This window comes from Astatotilapia calliptera, chromosome 10 (genome assembly GCF_900246225.1).
Source record: "Astatotilapia calliptera chromosome 10, fAstCal1.2, whole genome shotgun sequence".
NCBI lineage: Eukaryota > Metazoa > Chordata > Actinopteri > Cichliformes > Cichlidae > Astatotilapia > Astatotilapia calliptera.
The window spans coordinates 26,836,103-26,863,763 of record NC_039311.1 but is presented as its reverse complement, the minus strand read 5'-3'; the positions used below and the strand labels follow the sequence as shown (position 1 = coordinate 26,863,763).

Here is a 27,661-nt window from a genome sequence, read left to right as displayed (position 1 = left end):
TCCCCGCCCCCCGTGATATGAAGAACGCCCGTAAACCTTGCCGTATTGAAACTGAGTGAAGCAGGAGTCTTAGACAAACTGAAAAACAAATGGTGGTACGATAAAGGGGAGTGTGGACCCAAGGACTCTGGAAGTAAGGTCAGTCTCCACCAGCCTGGGAGCCTCCCCTCCTCTCTTTGTCTCTATGCACACTTTTATAGCGCTGGCAGTTCTGTTATTACAGCAGGCTGGCCGATAAGACACATAACAGACACGCAGGTAGAGACTCAAGGTGTAGCCTGGAGGATACAGCATGACAGACACGAGGCATGGCTCGGCGTTTTTACAGCAGCTAAGCGATGTGATGCAACTGCAGATGAAGGCTCACACACACAGTTGACTGTCACCTGAGATGGTTGAGGGCATCTTGAGACTTTACTGTATGTCACACTAGTTGTCAGTGGTACTGTATGCCTCAGCTGTAGCTGCACACTTTGACAGTGATCCATGTTGCTGATGCACTGGAGCATGGAGAGAGTGGCCACGTTGTAACAAATCAGCATGTACGATCCACATCAGTCTTAATCAGAAAATTGCAGTGCAGGACACACGCTATCACCTGCAAATGAGACCGAGCATGACAGCCATTCGTTCGTGTTGAGCCAACGCACCTTAAGGATGTAGGTGATTTATTAAGAGGAGATAAATGGCAGGTTGGGAGCATGAGCGATCAGCTGCATACATTTGAATAAACGAGGGGTTAAACGGTTGGAAGAAACCCGAAAGCTCACATTAGCGTAGCTGCAAAGAAAACCACGGGCCCGTGAGTATTTGGACAATGACACACTTTTTGTAACTTTGTCTCCTACCTCAAATAATCAGAATGTGACTGAAGTGCAGACTTTCAGCTTTAATTCAAGGGATTAAACAAAAGTATTGGATTAACTTTTTAGGAGTTAAAGCCATTTTTAAAAAAATACTCAGTTTCTCATTTTAACAGGCTCATAATGTACTGTTGATTGACAGACAGTTGGCCCGGTGAGGCCCGTTCCTTTGTTGACTTGCCTGGACTAATGGAATCTTTGCTGGAATCTACTCAAGATCCTTTACCTCGTTCATTCTTAATTCACAGAGTAATAAACTCATAAAAGGCCTGAAAAACCACAACAAACAACTGAAGTAAATTATCCAGGGTAATTATAGTTAAACTGAAAAACTAAAACTACGTGATATAGTTAAATAAGAAAATAAAATTGTTGAAAAGATTTTATGAACTTGGAAAACAAACTAAAGCGAAACAAAAATGGAGGAAATCTCAGGTTTAGCATTTGTTAATTTAGTAAAACGAATTATTTATCGCAAACCTGAATGATACAAGGAAAACCTCTAAAACGGCCTGCACAGCTTTAAAAGAAAATCTTATTCTTAAAAATTTATTTATAAAGCTTCAAATCACAACAGCAGTCACCTAAAGGCACTTTATATAAAGACCCAACAATAATACAGAAAAAGCTGCTACAATGAAATTGACCCCCCACGACCAAGGACTTGGCGACAGTGGGAAGGAAAAACTACCTTGTAACAGGAAGAAACCTCCGGCAGAACCAGACGCAGGGAGGGGCGGCCGTCTGCCATCACCGATTGTAGCTGAGGGGAGGAAGACCGGACAGAAGAAGTAGCTGCACTAAAAACCTATCAGGAAACACAGCATTCGGTGATGTCCTTCAAAAAATGTTCATTTAGAATTATGTTAGTCGGTCCATATGAGGGACGTGTGTGTAAAAATGTCTGTAATTCCTAAACGGTTAATGCAAAGTTTTTTTTAAAACCCTGGAATATAAACTGAAAGTCTACACTTCAGTCATTAATCACATCATGATTGATGTTTCATTTCAAATGGATGTAGTGATGCACAGTGGCAAAGCTACAAAAAAGGCTGTCATTACCCAAATTTATATGGACTGTATTTACAGCACTACACGGCAAAGGGGATATGTGACAAAAGCACGCTAACTGATATGGAGAAAGTTGGAGATATTTGATAACATGGCTACAGACGAAGGTTAGAGGTAGTGTAGTGAAAAAATTATGTTTGATCAGTTTTGTGTGTAAATTTGTACGTTTTTTTTTTTCCTTTTACGCTGTTTTATGTGTTTAAGTGTTGACTGATCTGCCAAAACGATCTCTAACCCTTGTGTTCCTCTCCCCGCCGGCTACAGGACAAGTCCTCCCAGGCCCTCAGCCTGAGCAACGTGGCGGGGGTCTTCTACATCCTCGTCGGGGGCCTGGGCCTGGCCATGCTGGTGGCCCTCATCGAATTCTGCTACAAGTCACGCAACGAGGCCAAAAGAATGAAGGTGGAGGCCCAGTCCCAATCCCAGTCCCAACACCCCCAATACCACCAATCTCACCGTCACTGCTACCCCTGCCAGACAGGCAGCCCCCGCAATAGCCCCGAGCCTAGCCAAAGCCAGAGTCCCCGGCCCAGCCCCACCATCCACAACTTAGCCGAGTTTAGTGAGGTTTTCAATGGTTATGGCAGCGATGGGGAAGCTGATAAGATGTAGATGGGGTTTTCGTAGAAGGTCCTCCCAGGCCTTTTCTCCCCCCCTCACTAGCTCCCTGCACAGAGACTGTAAGTGAAACCAATCACACCCCCGCTGCTAGCTTCAACATGCTGAGTGACTGTCGTGACCAGTGGCAAACTGCTTCCCACATTTCTGTCCTATCCGCTCACTATGTGGTCATGTGACGTCTGCGTTCAAGCTTTTTTCTCAGTGTGACAGGAAGCCATGAGTCATCTTCAGACATGACGTCGACTGCGCTGCTTCGCAGCTTGTGTGGCTGCAGATGTTGGTCCTAATTTATTGAGCTGTTTTTCTGCCAAAATCCAACAAACACTGCTTATACTGAACAAGATATTCATCGATAATGCTCAAAGTACACGATAAATGTCATTAATGACAACCTTTTTCTAAATATATCACTAGAAACTAATATTATAATGTTATAATATTATATAATGTAAGCTTGGGTAGTTTCATTGGAATAGAAATCTAGATACAGATGTGTAGAAGATATTTCTAATGTTTTTTAGAGTAAAAAGCTGAACAGCTTTTAAAATCCGAGCCTTACTGTGAAGGTCTGCAGCAGCTGTGGTCATAGTGCTTTTACGCACAGCTCCTTAGACTGTGTATAAATGATGGAGTACCTTTCTGGTTAAAGTAAAACTTTCTTATTATGTCCAGCAGGGGGCGACTCTCAGGAACACCACTGTATGGAAGTCTGAGAAATTTCCCTTCGTTTCCTTTGTTTACACTGTCCTGATGAATTTACTAGTTGCTAGTTTTAAGCCTTACTGAACCCAACATGATGCTTATTTGGAAAATTATGCTACCATTAGCATCAAGAAGGAGGAAAAAGCAGGCTGCTGTATGAGACTCCCTCAGTTTCTCTGAAAACACTCATGTGGAGGCTTCTCAACCAAACCCTCAATAATTTATGAGTAATGGCAGCTATGTGCATCTTTTATACACAGTCTACGCTCAGCCTATCACAATTATAACAGGGAGGAAAGTCATGATAAATGAGGACCAATGTCTTACTTGTACACACATGTCTACCTACACTTGTGAGGGGATTTCATCTAAACTGCAGAGCATTCGTGCATCAGACGTCCACTCTGATCCTCTGATGAATATGAAGCCACTACATAACAAAAAAAAATCATCTCAGAGCATGTAGGAAGTGTATCTACTAAAGCCATATTTAAGCTGAGGTTAACACAAGTGACACCACCTCTCAAGCTGGACTTTATTGATGTGAACTCTGGATATTTCCCCCAGGTCCCTGACCATTAGACTTTCAGATAGCTCTCCTCGCTCGATGTATATCTGTCCTACGTGGTTATGTGTCCCCCATCAGCACTTCAGCACAAACTCTTCATTAGCTTGACTGTTGCTTAGTCAGCTTCCCTGTCCCACTGGCTGCAACTATCACTCACTGTGTAACACTGCTGGTGCTAATGGATTTACATGTAGTATGGGGCTGCTACTGTTCTGAATGGCTGTGAAAGGTGGTTGCTACATTACTGTGTTTACATACATTTATATATATATATACATATATTTAAGTGTATAGTTATGGTATACAGTGGGCCCGTTCTAGAAGTTTTTTGCATGTTGGAGTTTTAGTGTTTGGTATTTGTTATAAGTGAGAGGTTTGTTGGTGGAGAAGAATTAATGTAGCCACTCCTATAACTGCTGTATTCCACCTCTGTGGTCCACTCACACCTTTCATCACAAATTTACAAATTATTACTTTACTTTTAAAAGTTCATTAACAAATATTGGTCATAAGAGAAATATTACTAAGTAATTAACTTTAAAATTGTTTCTTTTTATAATATCTATTTGAAATATAAGTATTTCCTAGCATTTTACAACTAAATTACTAGAACCACGCCAAACGGTGTTTACTATGTTACCTTATACTATAATTATACAATACAGTACACCGTACATATTTATTAGACCACCATCTGTCAGATCTATGACAGGTGGTCTAAATTTATTAACATCTGTAAAAATAAAAGATTAAAAGTAAAATTTCTATTTACATTTTAAAATGAGAATTACAAATTTCAGTTAACTGGCTTTTATTTATTTATTGTAGATGACCCCATGGATCTCATCCCAGTTTATACTTATTTCACTTTATTCTATTGTGATTTTAAAATTCTTGTTTATTACCTTATTAAGTTATTGTATTGTATAGTATTGTATTGCCCTTCCAAACATTTGTAAAATTTTCTAAACGTCACTGAGTTTTCCTTCCACCTAGATATTCCATGGTCTACTCCTTAAGTGTAATTACTAAAAATAGGAAGTGTTCAAGGACCACAGTGACTCAGCCACTGGATTGGCAGACCACGTAAAATTACAGAGCGGGGTCACATAAAGTTATTCAAATACATTTATTTTTTAATGTTAAAAAATAAACACCTAGAAACATTTTTTATTAAAAAGAGAGTTCATCCTTTATCCGGCATTAACATCAGCACAGAGAGTGTGCACCAGGAGCTTCATAGCACAGGTTTCCATGGCTGAGCCGGTTTCGTAGGTGGCCCAGCACTTCTGACAGCAAACTGTATATTTTACCTTACTTCTCTTTGCCCACCTGGAGTACCATCACTGGCCACCGGGGGGCTGCAGTGTTGTTTAAAGACACATCAAAGTACTGTTTGGTTTAAAGCTATGGAAGCCCATTTCCGCCACTAAAAAAAAAAAAATGGATCCATAACTCAAAATTTCGAGTTATTTTCTCAAAATTCCGAGTTATTAACTTGAAATTTCGATTTATTAACTCAAAATTTTGAGAAAAGCAACTCGAAATTTCGAGTTAGCGATGCCAATCAGTAATCTACGTGAATGACGTCATTTCCTTGTTACCCGGAAGCTGAAGCCCTCAGCTACAAATGCTACAGCTAAGCTACCGGTATTACATCCAGTCGTGAATGCACAGATTGCTGAGTGTTTTCAGCCTGGCTTCACAAATGATGAAATCCCTGTGTTATTAACTGAATCACATGGTGTTACTATCAGCAAACATACTCGCGAAAGCGCCAATTTGTTGGGATACGTTTTTGAGTGCACGTTCCTCTGCGCCATATGCTTCCAGGTAACAAGAAAGCGACCTCATTCACGTATATTTTTGATTGGCAGAGCTAACTCGAAATTTTGAGAAAAGTAACTCGAAATTTTGAGTTATGGATACTAGCTTTTTTGTTTTTATTTAGTGGCGGAAACGGGCTTCCATACAAAGCTCACTCGATAAGTTTGGCAAAAAAACTTAAAAAAATTTATTCTGACTGCGTGTTTATTATACTGTATATTCTGCAATAAGCAGAATATACAAGATGTTTTTCTTTTCATTTTAAAGACTTAATCAAAACTTTTTGAGGGAAGTGAATGGTTTCTAGATTACCTCTAAGAAGGTACGATGATAATAAGCAATTTCAGGTTTTATTTAAAACTCCAACAGCCTAAAACTCCAATTTGCAATGCTCCATTTTTTTCTCATCTCCACCTGCTCCACACACAAACCTCTCTCTTCATCTCTTGTCTCCCCAGCTAACATTTACAGAAGCTATGAGGAACAAGGCCCGTCTGTCCATCACCGGCAGCGTTGGGGAGAACGGACGGGTGCTGACGCCTGACTGTCCCAAGGCGGTCCACGCTGGGCCTCCCATCCGCCAGAGCTCCGGCCTCGCCCTGGTCTCCTCTGAGCTCCCGTGAAAACCAAAAACCTCTCAAGTGCCTTATTCCAATAACACCACCACCAACCAATAAAGACCAACAATCACACCGCCCACAAACACAAAGTAACCACAACGCATTCACACAGCTGACGAGTCTCCTCCAGTGGGCGTGACTGGACCGACAACAAACCCCCGCTGGTTAGAGGCTAGTGGCTCGATGACTTCTCTCCGAAATCTGTGGAAACTTGAGGCAGAACTGTCTCTTTTTTTTTTTCTTTTAAACTGGGAAGCGTACGCTTGTGGAAAATCCACTGTGTTTTACAGCTCCAGTGACAGAAGAGGAAGAAGAGAGGAAATGAAAAATATCATGATACGTGATGAAGAGGAAGACCAGAAAACTGTAAACTTGAAACTCAGAACTTTTTTGGATTGCTGTGAATCGTCAAAAAAAAAGAGAAGAAAACAAAACTGAACCACAATCAAGATTGTTTCTGAACCGTATTTGCTACATAGACACGAGCAGCATTCAAGAGACATCACCGGATATCAACACGGGAGGGTTGACAGCTCAGTGCGCTGAAAAACATTTGTATTCATAAGAACAAATGAAGTCTGTTGATACTGAATATAAGAGCAAACATAGAAAACTGTGAAAATAATAAATATGTATATTCCGTGAACAACAACACAATGAAATCTTTAGCTGTACATAGGGATGACTGTGCTTGCTTTTTAAACAGATGTATATAGCAGATATTGTAGTGAACAGAACTTTTTTTTGGTAAATCATCTTTAAAAAGATTTTATTCATCGCAATAATGAAAAAAAGATGAAAAAGTGAAAAATGAGACGTATGGAAGGCAAAATGTGTTGAATACTTAACTTCATTATATAGGACTATTCAAACTTTTAATGTGAAGGGGTATCGACTGCCCAAATATTCTGATACCTGTTGGAAATTAATAAATATATTCAATGATGAATGTTAACTAGTGCCACCCCCAATCCTTAAACCACAACCCTCACTGTGCAGGCATAGACCCAGAGAGTCGCTCATGAGTAGAGCTTCATAAATCAAGCCTCTGCACTCAGAATATAACTATTTTTTTCATTCTTTGGTCTATTTTTTGTACTCAGAAACGTAAAAGAATTAAACGTCTGTCTCCCGGTTTTAAATGTCGACAGTCAAGTGCTATCTGGGTAGTCCTTTCTAGACCATTATGTTTGCGGAGACGTGACAAAAATCGGACGATGCCATTACTCTCGCTGTATGTTATTTGAAGTGTTTATCGCCAGTAAGACGTCAAACCCCAGCTTACGAAGCCGCCGTTTGTATGTCGAGCAGTGATTAGAGCCCTTTCTTATTTGAATCACTGTGGATCCTCCGGGGGAGGCTGGACACCCTGTAGCAGAAATGTATTTGCTTCGGTCTCAAAGTGTCCTAGTCTCTCCCGGAAGTGGACAATCTGCGATTGGATATGAAAGACGCCACATCTTCAGCAGCACCAGCCACCTTGTCCCTCCCTCCCTCCCTCCCCATCAGCGACGGCTGGGCTGGTTTTCGCCGATTCCTGGTTCGCTCATCTGCTGTAGCCCTGTGTGGAGCGGACAAACCAGCTGACGCAGTCCAGGCCGCCATGCCTTCTTGTTCTGCCATCTGTCTTTAGAGCTGAAGTGTAGTGCGGCGTCTTATTTTGGTTCCAGCTGTACATCTTTATTTTGATCTTTTTTAAGTAAAAAAAAAAACAAAGAAAAAGAAATTACAAAGTGTGATGTGATTTGTGTTTTTTCTCAGATCCATGCACCTTTAACTGTGGAATCAGATGTTTGTGTTGACCAGATGTTGTTCCCCTGTGTTTTAAAAACCATTCAACTGACCACATCTGGGTATTGGGTGGTTCATGCAGGTTTTAACAAGTTAGACTTTTTCTAAATTTCACAGTGGTGCCATTTTATTGGCTTCTGGTCCAGCATTTTTAATCTGTTTGGAATCTGTCTGGGACACCCATTTAATTTCTCCTAGATGTCTGACCTCAGTTGGTCCTGATAAGTTAGAGATCCAAGCCGAGGAGTGGAAATATCAAAGAAAGGAGGATAAAGATGGAGATGCCAAGCGGGAGGAAAAGAGGAAGACCCTTCGTGGATATTGTGAAGGACGACATGCAAAGATTGGTGTGACAGAAGAGGATGGAAGGGAGCGCTCAAAAACAAACCTTCATCTTTAAACAGAAGCTAGTTTTTTTCAAGTTTGTCCTTACACGGGGACTTGGGTTTTATAGAGCTAACAAAAATGGTTCAAACAGCTTTATCGATCAGATCAAATTATAAGGCAGAGAAATGTCCACTATGCGAGGACACAGGGTCTCAGGAGGTTACAGCTGCTTTGTATAAAGACATTATTGGGTTTCTTGCTGATGCCTTACGCCGCGGCGTAAGGCGCAAGGTCCTTTAAGGAAACGTTAGAATATTGGGGAATATATTTGCTTTTTTGTGCTCTCAGTTGTTACAGTGGTGTGCGGTAGTGCAAATTTTGGTGTCGACCCAATACAAAGTAAATACAGGGCCAAAAATTGCACAGATACTATTAACCTATAAAGGCAGCTTATGTCGAAGAGGGTTTTCTGAGATGAATCATCATCAGTCTGCAAATCCTGAATGCATTTTAATGACCACACCACGTTTCAGCTTTTCATGTATTTTGAAACGAAGTTTTTAGGAGACCTGGAATGTAAATGTGTCTGTCTCTCAAGTGCTTTGAGCTAAATATATAAAAAAAAAATTATTTCCCCAAAATTTATTTATTTAAAACGGTCTTAGAGGACAGAAAGAAAGTATTAATACTATCGTGCTACTATCAACCCAACACCAACACCACCGTTGGTATCATTACTATCAATATTTGAACGAGCCCAGCCACATTTAGATTAAAATATTACTTGTATAGTTAACCCTTTAAGACCTACCATAGAACCGAGTCCGCCAGAGCGTATATTATATTTTTACATGCTGTGGAGCCATTTTTGGGAGCATTTCAAGTTGCTATACATCAATACAACCATTATAGCCCAAATTTGAATAATATGTATGCATTAAGTGCATAGTAATTACATAAACTACAAAAAAAATTGAAAATCGTTTGTTTTTTTTAACGTATGTTTCTAGTTAGAGAAATTTAAGAGGCTTATCCCTCAAAACTGTAAATACAAAAAAAGTTGCACAAAATAGTTTCCCACCACAGGAAATTTATTTTGAGTGTCTTTTATTTTTGAAATACACCAATTTTTATATACTGCAGGAAAAACAAAAATAAATATTATAGTGCAAATTTGCAAAAAAGCAGCATGTGCATCAAAATAAATTATTTCCAGGACTGAGTCCTAAGCATCCCAGAAACGACACAGAAAGTCATAAAGTCAAAGATAACTTTTAAAAACACCAGTCTAGGCTCATGAGGCCCTGATGGTAAAAAAAAAACAAAAAACCTACATTTCCGCGAAAATGACGTCACGTCCGGTTTCAGCCAACTAATGGCGGATGTGCGAAAGTTCGCCGTAGGAAGTGTTACGAACAGCTGATCGGGTCGGCAAAGCGTGTTTCTGGAATATTATGTTTTTGTTGCTGCAAGTGCTTTTTATGCAGTTTTTGCAAAGCTTTATGTGGAAGGAAACCGTGACCTAGGACAAGCTGATGGCATAAGATGTAAGTACAACTCCTCTGGTTTCATATGCAAAACAAATTTTTGCACTAGCTTAAGTGGTTGCAGAGCTACCGGGATTTAAAAATAGTTATGCAAAACAGAGCGTGCCTGCTCCAACCGTTTTAAAGGGTTAATTAATATCTACTGTATTACCAAAAACGATTTACTATTCTCGGCCAATAAGGTATGATGGAGTATGTTTTTTAGAACCATTCTTTTAGCAAAAAAAGGAATAAAAAACTATGAAAGCGGCTCACTGCACAAAAAATCTGTATTATTAAAAAATTGTGCATAGATTAGAAACACTGAAAATAATTATTGTGCAGAAAAATATTCCCCATCAGAGTAATACTGAGCTGATTTCAAACATTTGATACTACGTTGAATCTAAAGTATCTACATATTCTAATAAATCATATTTGTAGTTGCCATCCTGTGAGGTCCACATATTTCTGAAAACAACAACAAAATAACAGCTGCTATGAGCGCAATAACACATGCCTACATCTCGATTTTGTTTAAAGTACATTAAAAAAAAAAGTCAACATTAATACTAAATATATAAGCTGAATTGAATCACGGTGTTAAGGTTAACTGTCACAGGGAGATATTGACTGGATACTGATCTTAAGCCAAAATCTAGTTTTTGTACAGCTTTTTTTGTATAACTTTTGAGCATTAGTAACATGAAATAATTCATCATTTCAACAACAAAACAACAGCCGAAAAATCCACGGGTAACGCTGGATGTTTGATCTGTTTTATGATTCACTGTAGAAGACCTTTTCTTAAATGGGTGTTCTGTAACTTAACTCATATGTAAGCCTCATATTTTAATACAGCATGGCTATAAAGACCAGGCATTACATCAGGGAAAGGTTGAAACCACACCGCACATGAGCCTGGTGTCTGTTGTAGGTCCAAACAAAGATGTCTTTTGCTTTATGCTTGTTTTGACCTGACAAAATCCACTTTTTATTAAAGGTAAAGGTAAAAAAAAAGTGAGGATACAGATGCTGAATCAAAGTGAGATGTTAGAGATTCCCATCACTGCCCTCTGCTGATTAAAAATGTTATTTCACTCCATGTATGACAGCTGAAGTCAGTGTGGGAAATCCTTACTTACCTGCAATTAATATTTCTGTAATCAAAATGTACAATGTTGCTATCAGCTGACACTCATTATTTTATCAGGCTCAATAGCCCATCAAAATAAGTGTGAGTATAGATGCCCAGCAAAGTAACATCACCAGGACTGAGGCGTCGTTCCATGTCAGTTTCACACCACCTCAGATTTATGGGGCGGAAAACACCAGGAATAATATACACTTAAAAGAAACTGGGCAAAATTCCAGGTCCTTTGTGGTTTTTGGATATTTTCCTAGCTTTTCTTCCATAACACATACATAATATATACAATATTCATAATATTCTTTAAAACTGTCCAAATTAGGTGGACTGGATTCACAGATATTAAAACTTGAATATGACAAAGAACACATTTTCATCCAACTCCCATTGAGTGGAGAGTTTCTGTAAAAACCATCATAAATTTGGGATAAAATATTGTCTCTGATTTTCTCAGTATGAACTTTTGAAATATTAGGAACATTAGGAATTTAAAATGTAATATTACAGGAATTATGTGATGACAAATGACCAAAAAATTGAAACCTTTATGAAAAGCATCTACGTTCCACTTGTTCCTGAATCGGTGAAACACGTTTGTCGTTTCCACAGCAGCAACAGTTTCAGTGCTGTGCTTTGTTGGAGGCTGACATGTTTAGGCATGTGTTGCCAGGAAACAATAATGCATGCTTAATTTGCCATGAAATAATGAAACGAGACCCAGCTGGCTATTTAACTGGCTGTCGGCTGATGGTTTATTACATGGGTGTTAAACACAAGGCCGGGGGACCCAGAACTGGCCCGGCACAGACTCTGTGGGCTGGATTTTACCCTTTAACTGCAGGTTTTACAGCTTTCCTCACTCACAGCCATTCATGCTACACCAAATTAACCATCAAATGACAAAAGTTACTGACTTTTCATGACCAAATATAATTTTTGGACCAATTTAAAAAAAAAAAAAAAAAAAAAAAAGAACCTTTGTGTGAATTAAAAACCATCTGCTCTATAGTTCCAGGACAGTCTGGGTAACGAGCTACCTGAACTGTTTCTTAGATTCTTTATTGGCTAGAACTGAGCAAACTGAGACTTGCTGTTGAAATTGCACTTTAATACAATATCTCAAGAATTGTGTGTATAAACATGGCCTTTAATTCCTGATGAAAGTCTGAACTGTAATCACTCGCTGTTTAAATCCACTGTGATGCACAGACACAAAACTACAAATAAGTGTGTCATTGTCTGAAAGCTTACAGTCCTAACTGTAGGTTAAAGCTAAGTGCCGGTCCTACAGCGCCCCCATGACTGTGATCCAAGGATATCCTCTCACTCTGCAGGTCAGATACCCTCTGATCAACACAACGACAATTTCTTTTCCTAATTTCATGGATTTTAAATTGAAATAAATAAAAAAGAAAGAGACATGATTTTCAATTTGAAGTTTAATGTTAATTCCATGCTGTGTTTCAGTAAGAATACAGATGGTACTTGTGGCTCCGGTGAGAATATCCAGTAGTACAAATCAGATTCACTTTACACATACTGAACAGAAGGAGTAGGAAGAAGAGGAGGATGAGGAGAGGGAAGGGACAGAAGAAAACCTGAAAGAGTCAGGGGAGTAAAGATACAGCAGGCCTCTATTTCCCAAACTGTTTTTATATAGTGCCAATGCAAAACTGCATTACGTTACAATCAAAGAGTGTTGAGCAATCCCCTCCCACGCTCACACTGATGCACATTTTGTCTGTTAAAAAGCCATTACCTAACTATCTGCCATTAGCGAAAGCGCTACAGCCTCGCAGCACAAAACTTGGTCCAAAGAGTGGACAAGGAGAGAGGTCAGAGCGATGCTCGGAGGTGGGGGACGTTTCGTAATTTAACAAAAAAAGAAAGAAAGAAAATGAACATGTGTTGAAGAAGCAGGTGTAGTAACCACAAAAAAGAAAATGTAACGAGGGCACTTAGTTCTTCCAAAAAGCTTTAACACATCCCTTTTAAACCTCCCATCACTGCTGTGTTTCCTCAATGTGACAACTGACGAAGCACGGACAAGATACTGATCATCAACACACGCGCGCACATACACCGGAAAACAGCAAAGTATCGTCTTTAAATAAACTCTTGCACGTGTTACAAATACAGGCAAGCGTACTTGGCAACAGATGATAACAGCAAAATAAAGCAAAATAAAAACTGTGCAAGAGGACGTGAACCTTAAAGGGGGTACAGGCGTGCAAAAAAAAGAAAAAGTAATAAAACGAAGTGAAAACCCCCAGGGTGGGAAAAACGAGGGAGATGGCGTGCATACGAGGAGAAAAAGGTGGGGCAGGAGGGTGGAAATGGAGGGGATTGTAGAGTAGGAGTGGGCTGCAGAGTAAACCCAGCTGAACACTGTGGCTGGGGACAGGAGACAGTGCTGGGAGGAGGGAGTTAAGAGAGAAGGAGGAGGAGGAAGAGGAGGAGAGCTTGTCTTGTGTTGTTCGGTCTCACTGGGCCTCGTCCTCCGCATCTTGCAGTGCTTCTTTGTTCTGTTCTTCACCTGAGATGGAGACAAAAAGCACCAACAGTCACTGGGCTGCTGCTATACACTTAAAGACATTTCAAAAGCATCACCGGTGACGAGCAGCGTGAAGTGAAGCATGGATATCTAAACTACAGGACGGTTTGCCAGTCACGGATTTAGCCTGGACCTTAAAATATTGAATTTTTAGGCTTCATCCATGGTTGGAAAACTGCCTGTAAATCAGAAAATGATCAAATACTCACATAAAAGTACGTAACAGCTGTATAAAGAGCAGTAAGTACGATGATGGCACTAATTTAAAAGCCCTTTATGGTCCAAATGGAGTGAAATTAAGAAGATTAAACAGGGTTTGACATAACCTGTGTCCTGTGGGGCAAGCAGACTGGCCAGCTGCTGTTCTGTGACAGTGTTTCAACAGCACACAGGTATGATCTCACCTGTGAAGTAACCCATTTTTACCGCTCTTTGCTGTCAGTAGCCTACTGTCACATTGAATGAAGCGTTTGAGGTTAATGAAATTAAGAGGTGTTGAAAACAGCAGGGCTTCAAGACCCAACAGCTCGAGCTTCGTAGAATAAAAACACCTGCAGGTGGCTGGCATGTTTGTGTATGAAAACATTTTTGTACACACTTTAAAATATTTAAATAATATCAGCAAACCAGGAATGGGGATAAACAAAAAAAAACGCTCCCACGGGTGTTTTGTGTAATATTTTCGAATATATCCCCTGGTCATCTGCAGTGAGTGTAAGCTGTCAGCCTGCTGTTTACCTCAGCTGTCAACATGCCCAGTGTGAATTATCCACGTACATTTGCTGTGGAGGATGCCATCAATCTTTGTGTAACGAGTCCGAAACGAGTCGATGAGTCAGTGAAGCTAAATCTGAGGTGATGAATTATTCCTCTTGGTAAGAGCTGCAGCTGTTTCTAAAGGTTTTTTGTTTTTGTTTTTTTTTTAATCTTGTCAAACTCGACCAGTACGTGATTAAACTCTCGTAAAACCTGAGGATTTCCTTTAATTATTTATCAGTTTGAAAGTGTGATTTTTAGGATACTTAAGCCAAACATTAGTCGGTATAATGTTAGTTTATAACCAGCTGCTATTTGTCGTTTTCTGACTGAAAGCTGGAAACAGGAATATCTGTGGCTGAACTTTGTGCATATGCCTTTACAGGAGTTTTCCTCTTTAGGAGGAGTATATTTTAAAGAATCACACAAACGTATTTTTCTGACATAATGTTTGTGTTCTTCTAAACCAGCGGTGTCGAACTCCAGGCCTTGAGGGCCGGTGTCCTGCAGGTTTTAGATAACACCCTGGGTCAACACATGTGAATCCAATGATTAGTTCATTACCAGGCCTCTGGAGAACTTCAAGATATGTTGAGGAGGTGATTTAGCCATTTAGATCAGCTGTGTTGGATCAAGGACACATCTAAAACCTGCAGGACACCAGCCCTCGAGGCCTGGAGTTCGACACCTGTGTTCTAAACATTGTAAAGGTCAGTTTCTAATGGTGAAGTAGGTTGCCACTGCCCCCTCTGGTGGCTATTAGAAAGAATGCAGCTTTGAGGCACTTATGCATAGACCCAGAGACTACAGACATCTTTTAGATACAGTCCAACAAAGCCAGCCATGCATTTAAATAAGGCAACATGTGTAATCTGTCTGCAGCTGTAATGTGATAAATTTATCTAATTTTAAATACTTATGTCCCTGATTAAACTGATTTAAGTTTAAACGACCATCATTGTAATAAGCGGGAGACGCTCAGATGCTAAAAATAACCCAAACATTTACATACAAACTGCAACTTTCACCAGTGACCGTCAACGTGCAGGCCAGTAAGGAGGAGCTGTGTGCAGACTTACTAACAAGGGCGAAATGCTTTGTGAACCTGTGCAACTGGTTGCTTAGAAAGGTTACCATAGAGACCGCACAGCCATCCGTGTAATGAAGCATTGAGAGGCACAAATAACAAAGGCCTGAGAATCTGTCATGATTAAAATAGAAAGCGTAACGGTGCTCATTAGCACCGCGGCTAACTGTGATGTGAGAGCACTGCAGGACACGGAGCAGCAGCCTCACATGCTGCCACTGCAGTTCCTCCGTTATGTCACACTTCCGCGAGGCTGCATTCACAGGTTTCCAAACACCGACCCACATACATGTGATCTGCTGTGATGCCCCAGTGTGCAGGATTCAGTCACACCGACGTGCATTTGTGAAGAAGCAGAGTGTCCGCAAATCCTTATGGTTAAATTAGAAGATGGAGTCATTTGTATGGTCACAGGAGGAAGGTGGGTTGTGTTTCTACATTTCAGATTCACAAGCCCACAACTGTGAGACTGACACCAGCATTTAGGGTGCAAAGCTTAAAAGCTGGAAAATTAACATTATAAAAACTGAAGTCGCCTGGTTCACTTAGAATAACTGATCATGGAGATAATCGTCCAATAACAATAATTTTGAAGGGGACCTGTTACACTTTTCCAATATTTTCTATCAATTATGCAAAGTCACAGTGGTGGAGGCTCATATTAAACATGGCTCACATGATGAGAGGAGCACATGCACAAGGCTCAGGTTTCAGACTGCTCTAAACACTGTTTCCCGCAGTTTTTTCTACTCTTGGCTCTGCATGATGCCATTGAGAGTTTGAGAGGGGCAACCAATCAGAATAAAGGTGGCTTGTTTGAAACCACAAGGTTGTGTAACCATGCAAAGCCATTCTTGTAGAGGATAAGAATTAAAATATTGAGCAAAGGAACAAATAAGCTACATTTTATAGCTAGATTTGGTTACTTTGTGTAACTGCACCTCACTCACCTCACTATACTTAAAAGCCTTGGCATAGTGACGCTTCATCTTTCTCATTAAGACATTTAAAGTAAATGGTCTGGTTCTTATACAGTGCTATTCAAAGCGTTTTAGTAGTTGACCAGCTACCTCCTGAGCTAGAGCCACCCCTGATGTGTCAAACTGGTCTCAAAGACAGTCTGGATATACTTTTGTAATATTATTAAGCACCTAAATATTACTTTATGAAAGGTTAAAAACACAAAACTGCCATTTAAAGTAGTTTAAATTGTTACAACTCCGATGTGAATGTGTTTTACTTCATTTGATAAATAGTTATACTGAAAATCTGACTAGGCCAAGAAGCAGATTCGGGACGTCGGCCGTTTACTGGGAGGTATTTCAGCCTTTTATCTAAGTTTTTTTTGACTTGCGGAAGACAAATCAAACATAGACAATCAAACATAGTGCTGAAAAAAGTGGAAGAGGTTAGCAACACAATGCGACAAATTACCGCTCTGTACCCCTAAAAACACTGGACTTGGTGCTGTGAGTAAGTTAGTGAGGGATGTTAGGGTGGTGAGGCAAGACTAACGGCTTGAGGTGGAAAAAAGCCCAAGACAAGAGGAATGACTTACAAAATAGACCTTTAAAAACAGAGAAGAGAGAAGGAGGAGGGCTGTCCTTAAGAATCTACAGGGGAGAGAAGTTAAAAGAGTTCGTGAGTATCGACCCTGAAAGGAGGGAGTGATTTTATACACTGCTCAAAAAATTAAACACTTTTTAATCAGAGTTTAGCACCAAGTCAGCTAAACTTGGGGGATACTGATCTAATCAGTTAAGAAGCAGAGGGGGTGGTTAAGGGAAAAAAATGCCAGACGCCTCCACCTTTAAAATTCTCATCTTCTCTGGCTGATTTTTCTCTAGTTTTATGTTTGGATAGGGTCACTGTCACTACTGGTAGCATGAACCGATACCTAGATCTTACAGAGGTTGCAAAGGTAGTCCAACTCCTCCAGGATGGTACATCAATACGTGCTATTGCCTGAAGGTTTGTCAGACCCTACGCTGGTGCAGTGGGTCCTGGTTCCTCCTGGTGCATGATGATGCCCGGCCTCATGTAGTGAGAGTATGCACGCAGGCTCTTTACACCACTGATTGGCCCCAGCATCCGCCAACAGAACAACATTTTGTTTTGGTCCTTCCAATGCTGCCAGACCTCAGACCGCCCAGGAACTCAGTGATGCCCTGGTCCAGATCTGGGAGATCCCGGTGGACACCATCTCTTAAGGAGAATGCCCCGAGGTTGTCAGGCAGGCATGCAAGCACGTGGGTGCAATAAAAACTACCATAGTACCATTTTTGCATTGCTGCAGTGAAATTCTGGCAGAATGCACTAGCCTGCCATCTTTGAATTTAGCTCTCTGTATGTTAAAGGCTTTCATTTCTGTCAAATGATGTAGCATCCTAACACATTACCATGCCCATATCAATATAGTTATCCAGTAATTTTTTGGAGCAGTGTAGAAACCACAGAACTCAGAGGAAAGGCCGGACGAAACCTGTTTGCTAGATTTTTGACCATAAAAGAGGCAGAAATAAAAAAGGGGCAAACAAAGAAAGCAGAAATACTAAGCCTGAACAGTAAAGTCATGGTTCTCTCACCATCTCCCTGCACATCTGAGGTCCATAGTGTCAAGTTGTCACGTAGCAACTGCATGATAAGCGTAGAGTCCTTATAGCTTTCCTCACTCAGGGTATCCAGTTCTGCAATGGCATTGTCAAATGCTTCCTTCGCCAACCTGTCAGCAGAGAAGATACGAACCAACACAGAGGAGCTGAGGATTCACTTCACACAGTGGAAGCACAGACATATCAAAAGTGAAGCAAATGTGGAAGTGTGACAGTCGGATCCACCATTCATCCATCACATCTGGTGTCCAAAATCTAATTATTTTTCTTAATCCATGGACCATTCTGAATATTTATGTGTGCCATTATTCATTTTCTGCTCCTTATCTGGGTCCAGGTTGCAAGTGCAGCAAGCTAAACCCTGCTCACCTTCTCCAACTTATCTAGATATACTCCCAAATGTTCCCTGGAGGCTCTTCCCATGGCCAACCTGGAAGATATCCAGGAAGCAGCCTGGTGAGATACCCAAACAAATGACCGGCTGGTGCCAGTGTGATCTTTTTTTCAAACTGGAAAACTGTAGTCCTTTGCCGATAAGCTACGCTGTGAGACGAGTCAAAATAAAGTCAATGTGGTTGAATAGCCAGTTCATGAATCATTTCATCTGGCACCCTGGATGGCTCAACTCCTAAACGATGCTCCTCTTTGTAATGAGTAATGAAAGGCAGTAATGAGAGACCGAGAGTCCAAGCTGCTTATATTATCCAAGTCTTCTTTTTTCAGCCTACCACAAAAGTAAGAAATAAACTACTGAACAGCACAAAATTGACTTAAATTTTAAATTTCTTTCAATAAATCATTCCATTAAAAAGCATAAGATGACATCCACAAACTGCTTTTACTTTCACACCTTTTTTTTTTAGTTTGTAGTTTCCTTTCAGTTCACTAACAATCTTGAAGCCTCACGTGATGTAAAACCCCCGTAGCCCCATCAAAGACGCCACAGGAAGTCCTGCTTGTAGACGTCAAACTTGTTTTGTTGTTTTCGTGCACCCCCCCCCACACACACACATCAAAAACAACTATCTCGTGCACTCACCTGCAAGCACGGTCCGGCGAGTTGAGGATTTCATAATAGAAAACAGAAAAGTTAAGGGCCAGTCCCAGACGGATGGGGTGCGTTGATGGGAGTTCGATCATGGCGATGTCGCTCGCAGCTTTGTACGCTACCAAACTGTTCTCGGCTGCCTCCTTCCTGTCGTTGCCTGTGGCAAACTCTGCCAGGTACCTGTGGTAATCTCCCTTCCTGAGTGGGGCAAACACAAAGGCCATGAAGAACATATGGGCAGTCTGAAGGGTAAAGCCACTTTTAACTGTTCAAAATAAATCAGGGGTATTGGTTAATACTTATCATGGAAAAAGATTTTTTTTTAATAAAAATGAACAAAGACCACATTAGGATCATAGGTACAGTTAGACCGGCGCCTAATCCCCTTAACTAGGGCACAATTCTAATCAGAGAAGCATCTTTTAGAGGGCAACTAAACAGAGTAAGCAAAACACTCCTGAAACAAGCTTTGTTTACTCCCAAGTTTGTGATTTTCCTTCAATCATCTACTTTTTAAATTTAAGAGAGGTACCGTGTACCATTTCATCGTGGGAGATGGAGCTTAAAAATGCATCCAATTTTTCTGCACAGTGCATGATTTTTACCCCACAGCCTCCAGACTTCAGCTTCACCTCAACCTTTAATGGTTTATTCTAAATGGGACAGGGCTGTGCTCCTCTAAATAAGGCCACAGAAGCGGAGAAAAATACTAAATAATAAATATCAGACTGTCATTTGTGATTAAAAGTTTAGTCTAGTTATGCAAGGCATCACAACCCAACAGTATCTTAACAAAATGAGAGAAAATGTGTTAGCAAATGTTTGTGTTAAATGGCCAAACAACCCGAAATTAACATTTGCTTATTTAACAATCGATTCTGCAACAACAAACATACATTAAAAAACTCAGAATGTCCCATAATTTGTAATAATCTGGGCGACCACACCACTTTCCTCATTTTGTTAGTACAATTTCAGATATGAACTGGATACCTACATTTTATAGTAGAAAACCTTAGATTCTCCCGTGGTAGCAGCTAAGATGAGATGCTTGTCCAGTACATCCAGAATGTCATTGCAGATTGATTTCAGCTCTTTCTCAACCTGCAGAACAAAACACAGATGATTCTGTTAGTACACCATGTTCCTACTCACTCTGTGTGCTTTGAGACCTTTGCAGATATTGGCGTGTTCAATTAGACAGCACTAACCTGACAGTGTTTGACAGCCACTCTTGTGCTAGCTAATGCTATAAAAACTTTTTCCAACTTGTTGTGCCTTTTCCATAGTAACAAATAAGCAGTAAACAATGCCACAAAGAAATAAAGAAATGCTTCCCATTGATGGTTAACTTATTACCTGGACCAGGGACCTGGTCTGGTCTCCACTTAAGCAAACAGGGCTTCTTCCTGGCTTTTCACAATAAAAGCCTTCATTATATAGTATATGAAGGCTACTTACAACAGACCTCTCTCCTTTATCTTTTTTATTTTTAGGTTATGAGACACATTTTAACAAATGAATATTTGACATCTATGAAGCTCATTTTGAGGTCCATTAACAAAACAGCAAACAAAACAAAAAGGTGAAAAAAGCTTTTTGTATAAAATAATGATAAATATAGTGGAGACCAGAGAAAGTTGAATAACATAATTCTAAAAAACCTAAATATAATGCATTTGCTTCGATGCTTCGTTTAATCCACAACTCTGTAGCGCTCAGCTGTCACCATGTAAGCGCAAGCGCTTCACCCACATTTGCAACTAAAAATAGACCTGCAATTCAAGGCTTCAGAGTTAGATTCGAATCAACACAAAATATATTAATTAAATAAACTGTATTAATATTTGAAAGTACTTTTCTAAGTCTTTTTTTTTTTTTTGCACGGCAGTAAAACTGAGCCGCTGACCTGTAGCCGTTAACATGGACACTGAATTACTATTAACATCTACACCATCAGAACGTCTGCAGCAGGAAACTTCAGTTCTGAGAGTGCTGATATGCTCACTTTTCTATACGTCGCTCTTTATTTTCTACAGGCTTACAGGCCCATATTCTTACTCACTAGTACATTTAAGCACACACACCCCACATCCCAAATTGACCTCATCCAGGAGATGAAACTGAACTCTTTTTTTTTTGCCTCATGCTAATGTAAGAAAGAAGAGTAAAGGCTGGTTAACTTTATGTCTTAGTGTAGGTTGTAGGTCTATTTGACTTTACTGTGCTGGTGATTATTTAAAAGGAATGAGCTGAGCTTTTTATTTGACTGATATTTAAAACATTGCAGTTCATTTTGAAAGACCTGTTTGTTTGTTTTTTTATCTCTTGAATATTTATTATGATTATTAAGAAAAGTATTTCTCATAGGATTACTGGATGGATACGACAGAATACTTTATTAATAAAATAATCAAGTTTTGCAGCTGTAGCATAGAGCTTAGGGGATTTAACTCCAGAGTCAGCATGCAGTTAGTCCCACAGTGGGCGTTCTCTGAATTCTGCTGTTACTGGGAGTTTCTCTGGAGCATAATTGGGAAAAAATGCAATTTAGAGTTATTTCGTGGCTGCCACCTGCCTCATCATTTTGGGCTGTGAAACCATTTCCTGGAGGAGAGCTCTCATCTCCATGAAATAACTGTGCAGGTACTAATGTCTAACCAGTGCTACCTCAGTCCTGAGGGTTTGTTTTTTTAAATCACTCTGTGAAGTAGTGGCAAGAAGAAAAAAATACAATCACTTCACGTGTGGTAAGAGCAGAATCAGAATGAAAAACAAGGACAGCATCAGATGTGGGTTTAAACTGCGTCTGACCGTTTTCCTGTATTCTCGGATCATCTTTAGTTTGTCTTCGCCTCCTTTGTTTTCTTCTTTCTGTTCGAGGCTGCTGATTATCCTCCAGGAGGCTCTCCTGGCTCCGATTACGTTCTTGTACGCTACAGAGAGAAGGTTCCTCTCCTCCACCGTCAGCTCCACGTCCATACTCGCCACGTTCTTCATCGACTCCACCATTTCTGAAAGAAGCAAAATAGAAACAAACGGCTGAATGTCGGGTGAATTATCCACAGGACGAGGGGAGCAATGTTGGAACTACCATGATTTTTCTTTTAAAACTTTAAACTCAGTTTCAGGCTGTTTGAAGCTTCACCCACATAGGAGAGGGGATCCAATCAGAAAAATGCTTTCTGAAGGGTGGGGATAGGGGAGCCCTCTTGTTTTAGACCCGGGGTGGGGAACTCCAGGCCTCAAGGGCCGGTGTCCTGCAGGTTTTAGATGTGACCTTGATCCAATCACAGCTGATTTAAATGGCTAAATTACCTCCTCAACATGTCTCGAAGTTCTCCAGAGGCCTGGTAATGAACTAATCATTTGATTCAGGTGTGTTGACCCAGGACGAGATCTAAAACCTGCAGGACACCGGCCCTTGAGGTCTGAAGTTCCCCCACCCCTCTTTTAGACAGTCAAGAGGCTCCACTGAGGCCTAATTTAACACAAATAAAGATTATTTTGAAATGTGAATCATGCAAAGCCACTCTAGGAGAATTAAGGAGGTTTAAAGGAGGGGTTGCTGAAGGAGCTAATACTCCAATATTTGAGCTGAAGTATTAAATTTACTGATTGCAGATTTCAAGATCAAAAATAGGAAATTTGCATAAATTTCATTACATCTGATTGGAATTATAAAGAGAAATTTTCTGCTGGGTTAAACAACAGAAAAGGTAAATGTGAAAATATTTCTGCTTTAATATTCAGCACTGAGTCTTCATTACCGTTATTAACATTCATTGTTTTTAAATTAAAAACAAGCACATCTTCATGCCATTAGCTCAGTCCTGAAAGGTTTCTGTCATCTTCAGTGATTTATTAATGGAGCGCCCGGGATGCTGACCAATTATAAACTCCTCTAATGTAGACATTTACCATCGTGGACACCTTCGGGGAGGCGATGGAAACTGAGCCAGAACATTAAACCAGAGGGCTGAGCCAAATCATCTTCAGTACGTTAAAACATCTCATGTTTGATTCATGGCAGCAAAACAAAATGATTGGCACTTATCTCAGGAGTAATTCGTCAGCACAACGAGCTTCTTCCCCGAGGGGTCAAATAAATGAGGCAACGGGGAGCCTCTTTAATCAAGAACACAAACACCGAAAATTAACTGGATCTGTTTCAACTTAAAAAGAAATACCTTTATTCTAGCATGTAATAACTTACATAAGAAGCATCAAAGATGGCAGGATGAAAGACAAAAAGTGGTTAAAACAAGCCACACACCACATTAAAACATCTAATTTGGATGTAATTTCTTGCCTTGTCACCCAGCCCAGCGCTGGAGGGAAAATACAAGTGCCAATCATCCAGTTTGTGACGTATGATCATATACAGTCAGCAGGAGCAATGAGCTGGTTTACAAACCAGGAGGACTCAACATGCTGCTCCACCTCGGCCTGCTCTCAGAGCAAATCAGTGAGCCCCTCGTGCTTTTAAAGCATTTTTCAAGTGAAGCCTCCACAGGCTGTATTTGGACACCAAGTCATTAAAAGGAATCTGCACAAGCACAATAGACGTTCACGACCTTTTTTAGCTGTGCAGTGGCAGACAAAGCTACTCCCTATCATAGTAAAGATGTAGGTAAGTAAAAGTGACATGCATCTCTGTTTGAATACTAAAAAACTCATTTTTTTTATCAGTGATCTCAATTATGTAACACTGTTATTCATTTACTTAAATGCTCAGGTATTCAACTTTGGAAAAAATGAAATTTATAGGAGATGTATTTAACGTGAGGGCTGTTCTATATCTGCTTTGAATCTACACCGTGGGTACATCATAACCACAAACTTTCTGAAAGTGTAAGCCACATCGTGCTGTGCACCTCCTTAGAAACCACAGCTCGCATTAATCCGGCAGTTCAGTATTGTCGTTTCCTCTAGTGCATTTCTGGCTACTACTTCTTCTACACCCAATTTTCAAACTGACTAGAAAAGAGAAACTCCACCGCCAACTAGGATTTTGGTTGTGAACCAAAACTACATGGGCTCGACACAGCCCATTAAGTCCATCATGTAAGGATGCCCGCTGGTCCGCTCTCAGCCGTTTCTACCATAGTGCTAAATTTACAAAATATACAAAATTGATTTAATTTTTTTATTCAGTATGCTGTCAAATGAGTGACTGAGCACAAAACGAACGCAGATTTCTGCTTCGGCTTTGTGACCCAGAAGCTACGTCCACGACCTCTACCAAAGGAATTCTGCAGGTACCAACATGTTCAACGAGAGGCCTGGAGATCTCCACAGTAGCCGAAAAGTGGATCAGAAGAGAGGAAGGCTCTTGTCCAATCATTGATTTCCAAACACCGGGCGCAGGGGGTGCTGTCGACATTTCAACAGCACTGGGTGAGTGACTCTTCCAGTCTGCATGTTGAAGTATTCTTGTGGCAATATATTGAACCCCGAGTTGCCCTTGATACAACCATCAGAGGGTGAGTGTGTGGAAATGTTAGGTTAAAAGCACTTAGGCATAGGAGAAATACTTCTATGAAGCATTAATTATAGTAGAAAAGCACTGCGTAAGTACCAAATCCAATATGCATTAGCCATTATTGTATTTCTGCTTGTTTGAAATTGTTACTTTCCAGCTACATGCAGGAAAAGCTTGCTTTTGCCTGTACTGCAGCAACCTGTTCCTGTGATGTTTTATTCCTTTTTGCCTTTGTTTCTCTTCCTCAATTACTTCAGCTGGAAGCTTTTTATAAGCAGCAGCACCCCAGAAAGAAAGACCAGCCTAAAAATAGCACAAACACAGACACTGGCGTGTTTGTTTGCACAATGATTAACCCATAAAATGCATGATTAAATGCAAATTTATATTGACGGCAGGGAAATTTCTGCACCCCATCTACAAAAAAAAGAGGCAGACACTCTGAACCAAATGGCTGCAATTAATACCAGCAGCTGCAGACAAACTTGGGAAATGTGACTTTTTGTTGAGAAAGAGGTTCGTTTTCACACTCTGAACCAGGCAAACGGAGATCAGAGAGTGTGGAAAGTGCACAGTTTAACACATCAGCGATGCTTTCACGCATAAACTCCTGCACACAGCAGGAGGTAGGCCATTTTACACCAGGGCTGGGCGGTATGCTGGTCATAATTCCACGCATGACACGAATCTTTCAAATACTGATAAACTGGAGAACAGCCAAAGAGCCAGCTGTGGTTTCTATACTGACCACCGGGAGCGATGCAGATCGACAAACCGAGCATCTGTCTTCCACACGGTTTTAGTCATATGACGCAAGAATTAAACATCCTCTGCTAGCACTCTTAAAAAGGGCAAACATCATGGCACTATAATCTGAAGAGTAAACTAGGGCATGCTGGGTAATGCTAACTTACAGCCTGTTGGAAGCGGCTCCATCAAAAGTGTGGAAAGACTCCACAATAACTAATTGAGGAGCCCTGCCGTCAGTTTATTTAAAAGGAGACTTGCTTTGCAGCTCTGCCAAAACACAGTAACAAGGAAACAGAGATGGTTTTAAACATGGACGTAGCTTCCACATTGGAAACAAAGGCAATGTCTGCTGCAGTAAATCTGCACCACCAGACAGCGACAGCTGAGCTACAAAAAGACTTCCGGTACTATTGATGTTCATGAGAAATTCGCCGCAAGTACGTTCCTGCTCAGTTTATGGGCTCAAGGGCTTGTAAAGATCATTACGCTCATTGCTAAGGCTAACAATTAGCGAGCTACTTTGCCAGTAAAGAAGCACCCCCTCCTCGTTACATCCGATTCGTTTTTAAACCGCGATGGCGAAAGCCTTCAAAATAGGACCTCAGATGCCAATGGGTGATGTCACTATATTTACATCTTTTTGATACAGTCTATGCAGGGAATCAGGTGAGGATAACTCAATGCTAACAGCTGTTTTCACTTGAAAACTTGACTCATTTGTGCCACAACATGGAGTTTATACACTAGCAGCAACAGACCAAATGTTAGATTTATTTATAAACGGTGGCAAAAACAGCACAAACAGACCGCCTCTGTGCTTAATATTAGTTCCATTTAAACAACTTTGAGTAAATTACTGTTCTAATTGAAGAATGAAATGTGTCATGTTTGTGGTGGCTGCTTTGGCTTATTTTACTTGTTGCATGGCAATATGCAGTTTCTAGAAAGAGGAATTTAACTAAGGAACTGCAAGGCAGGCAATACTAATAAGATTTCCTTGCCTCATGACTGTGTACATTTACTAATATATTTTTTGAGATTACTGAAAGGCACTAAAGGCAAACTAAAACTCTTCAGGTACTGGCTCATCTGGACTTCTGATCAAGATTACAGTTTAGGTACAAGACTAACATCTTATAATGACCAGGCTGAAAAACACCTTGTAGTTTGCCAGCTACGGCGCAAATTGAGAAGCCCCTCAGAGAAGAAGAAAAAAGTTGATCCGCACAGAAATTCCTCAAACGTGATTTTAAGAGCTTAATTACGTGCACGTTTTCCATTAGACTCACTGCCACACGGGCTTCTCTAGAAACCCTTTGTGGGGCCGATTTGTAAGCAATAACTGGAGCCGTTTTCTGGGGATTTTTCCACTCGTTATTGATCAGAAAGATCAGCGTCAGCGGAGCTGCAGGTCGTGTTTGTAGGGGTATGGGCATTCGTCGTGGTTTTTCTGAATGGAGTTCGGCGTGACGGGGCTGAAGAAAGGCTAGCCAGCTAGTTAGCCGTTTAATAGCTCGCTAACTAAGAAGAACCGCTTAGCACCGCGTAACTAACACAAATGTTCGCTGGCAGCAGTGCACACCGCGGGACACGCTTTCCAGCACGCTGGCTGCGCCTTCCTCATGAGCTGAAAACTACATTTAAACGTATATTGTTTCATTCGGCTGGGGAAACCTCCGCCATTTTGTCTCGTCTCACCCAACAAATCCATGTGAACTGCTTCACCTGCGTCTCCAAACCCCCTGCGCAGGGAGACAGAGGGGGAAAGAGGGGCCAGGCGGTCTGCAACCACCGATATCTGTCCGCAGCCTTACCGTCATATCTCTCCGCTTGTTCGGCGAGTTTAGCCTGGTATACTAAGTTCTCTCTGTCCGCCATGGTGCTCGGATACTGGGGCTTTTCGTGGCGTCCCAGTGGAAAGGGAGGATTATCGGCTGCTCTGCGATTCCTGGTGGTGGATCAGCAACAGCACTGTCGCTTCGCTGAACCGAAGAGCCACCGGTAGCACTGGCGTAAAGATGGCGCCGCTGCTCCATCCGGGAAATCCACGCAGCGGACTCATCCACGCCTCCAGCCAAGTCAATAAAATATATTCAAATAAAATCAATAATAAAGGTAGTGATTTAAAAAAAAAAGAAGAAGAAGTGCGTGAATGAATAAAAAAGTCACGTAAATAAAACTGAAATTAAAAAACTTCACGTTATATAAAAAATTAAGGTCACTAAAAAAAACAAAGAAAGAATATACACGAATAAGTTAAAAAGGTCCGGAATATAAATAAAATTAAAAATAAGCTAAAGAAA

The 27,661-nt window shown here is 40.7% G+C and overlaps 2 protein-coding genes across 8 annotated transcripts in view; one reads left to right on the top strand and one right to left on the bottom strand.

Moving 5' to 3' along the window:
* The window catches only part of gria4b (glutamate receptor, ionotropic, AMPA 4b), a 159,111-nt gene extending 151,884 nt beyond the window's left edge, over positions 1 to 7,227 (top strand). The window contains exons 14-16 of one of the 5 annotated variants that reach the window (XR_003273644.1): positions 24 to 138; positions 2,199 to 2,614; positions 6,111 to 6,173. Coding sequence is in view for 3 of the 5 variants with exons in the window: in XM_026182433.1 (XP_026038218.1) it covers positions 24 to 138; positions 2,199 to 2,336; positions 6,111 to 6,275 (418 nt within the window). In the remaining 2 variants the exon portion in view is untranslated. Of the gene's footprint in view, positions 1 to 23; positions 139 to 2,198; positions 2,615 to 6,110 lie in introns of those variants that run through there. The other 4 variants (XM_026182433.1, XR_003273643.1, XM_026182432.1 and 1 more) reach the window with 4 other exon arrangements.
* Positions 7,228 to 12,487: 5,260 nt separating this feature from the next.
* On the bottom strand, positions 12,488 to 27,426 carry LOC113030401 (14-3-3 protein epsilon). 3 transcript variants are annotated; one of them, XM_026181820.1, is made up of 6 exons: positions 27,173 to 27,426; positions 21,938 to 22,137; positions 20,121 to 20,227; positions 19,115 to 19,321; positions 18,049 to 18,185; positions 12,488 to 13,602 (listed from the first exon to the last, which is right to left on the bottom strand). In XM_026181820.1, the coding sequence occupies exons 1-6, from the start codon at positions 27,234 to 27,236 to the stop codon at positions 13,550 to 13,552; spliced, it is 768 nt and encodes a 255-aa protein (XP_026037605.1). In that variant the 5' UTR covers positions 27,237 to 27,426; the 3' UTR covers positions 12,488 to 13,549. The 3 variants fall into 3 exon arrangements, with proteins under 3 accessions (XP_026037605.1, XP_026037608.1, XP_026037607.1); XM_026181823.1 differs by lacking the exon at positions 27,173 to 27,426 and adding an exon at positions 22,276 to 22,342; XM_026181822.1 differs by lacking the exon at positions 12,488 to 13,602 and adding an exon at positions 17,047 to 17,076.
* Positions 27,427 to 27,661: the final 235 nt, after the last annotated feature.

Excerpts from the sequence above, each read along its gene's own strand:
- LOC113030401 (XM_026181820.1), bottom strand. The coding sequence starts at position 27,236 with ATGGCGGACAGAGAGAACTTAGTATACCAGGCTAAACTCGCCGAACAA. Across the intron at positions 20,228-21,937 it reads TCCGAGAATACAGGAAAACG|GTTGAGAAAGAGCTGAAATC; the intron begins GTCAGACGCAGT and ends TTTGTTCTGCAG. Across the intron at positions 19,322-20,120 it reads AAGGTTTTCTACTATAAAAT|GAAGGGAGATTACCACAGGT; the intron begins GTAGGTATCCAG and ends TGCCCCACTCAG.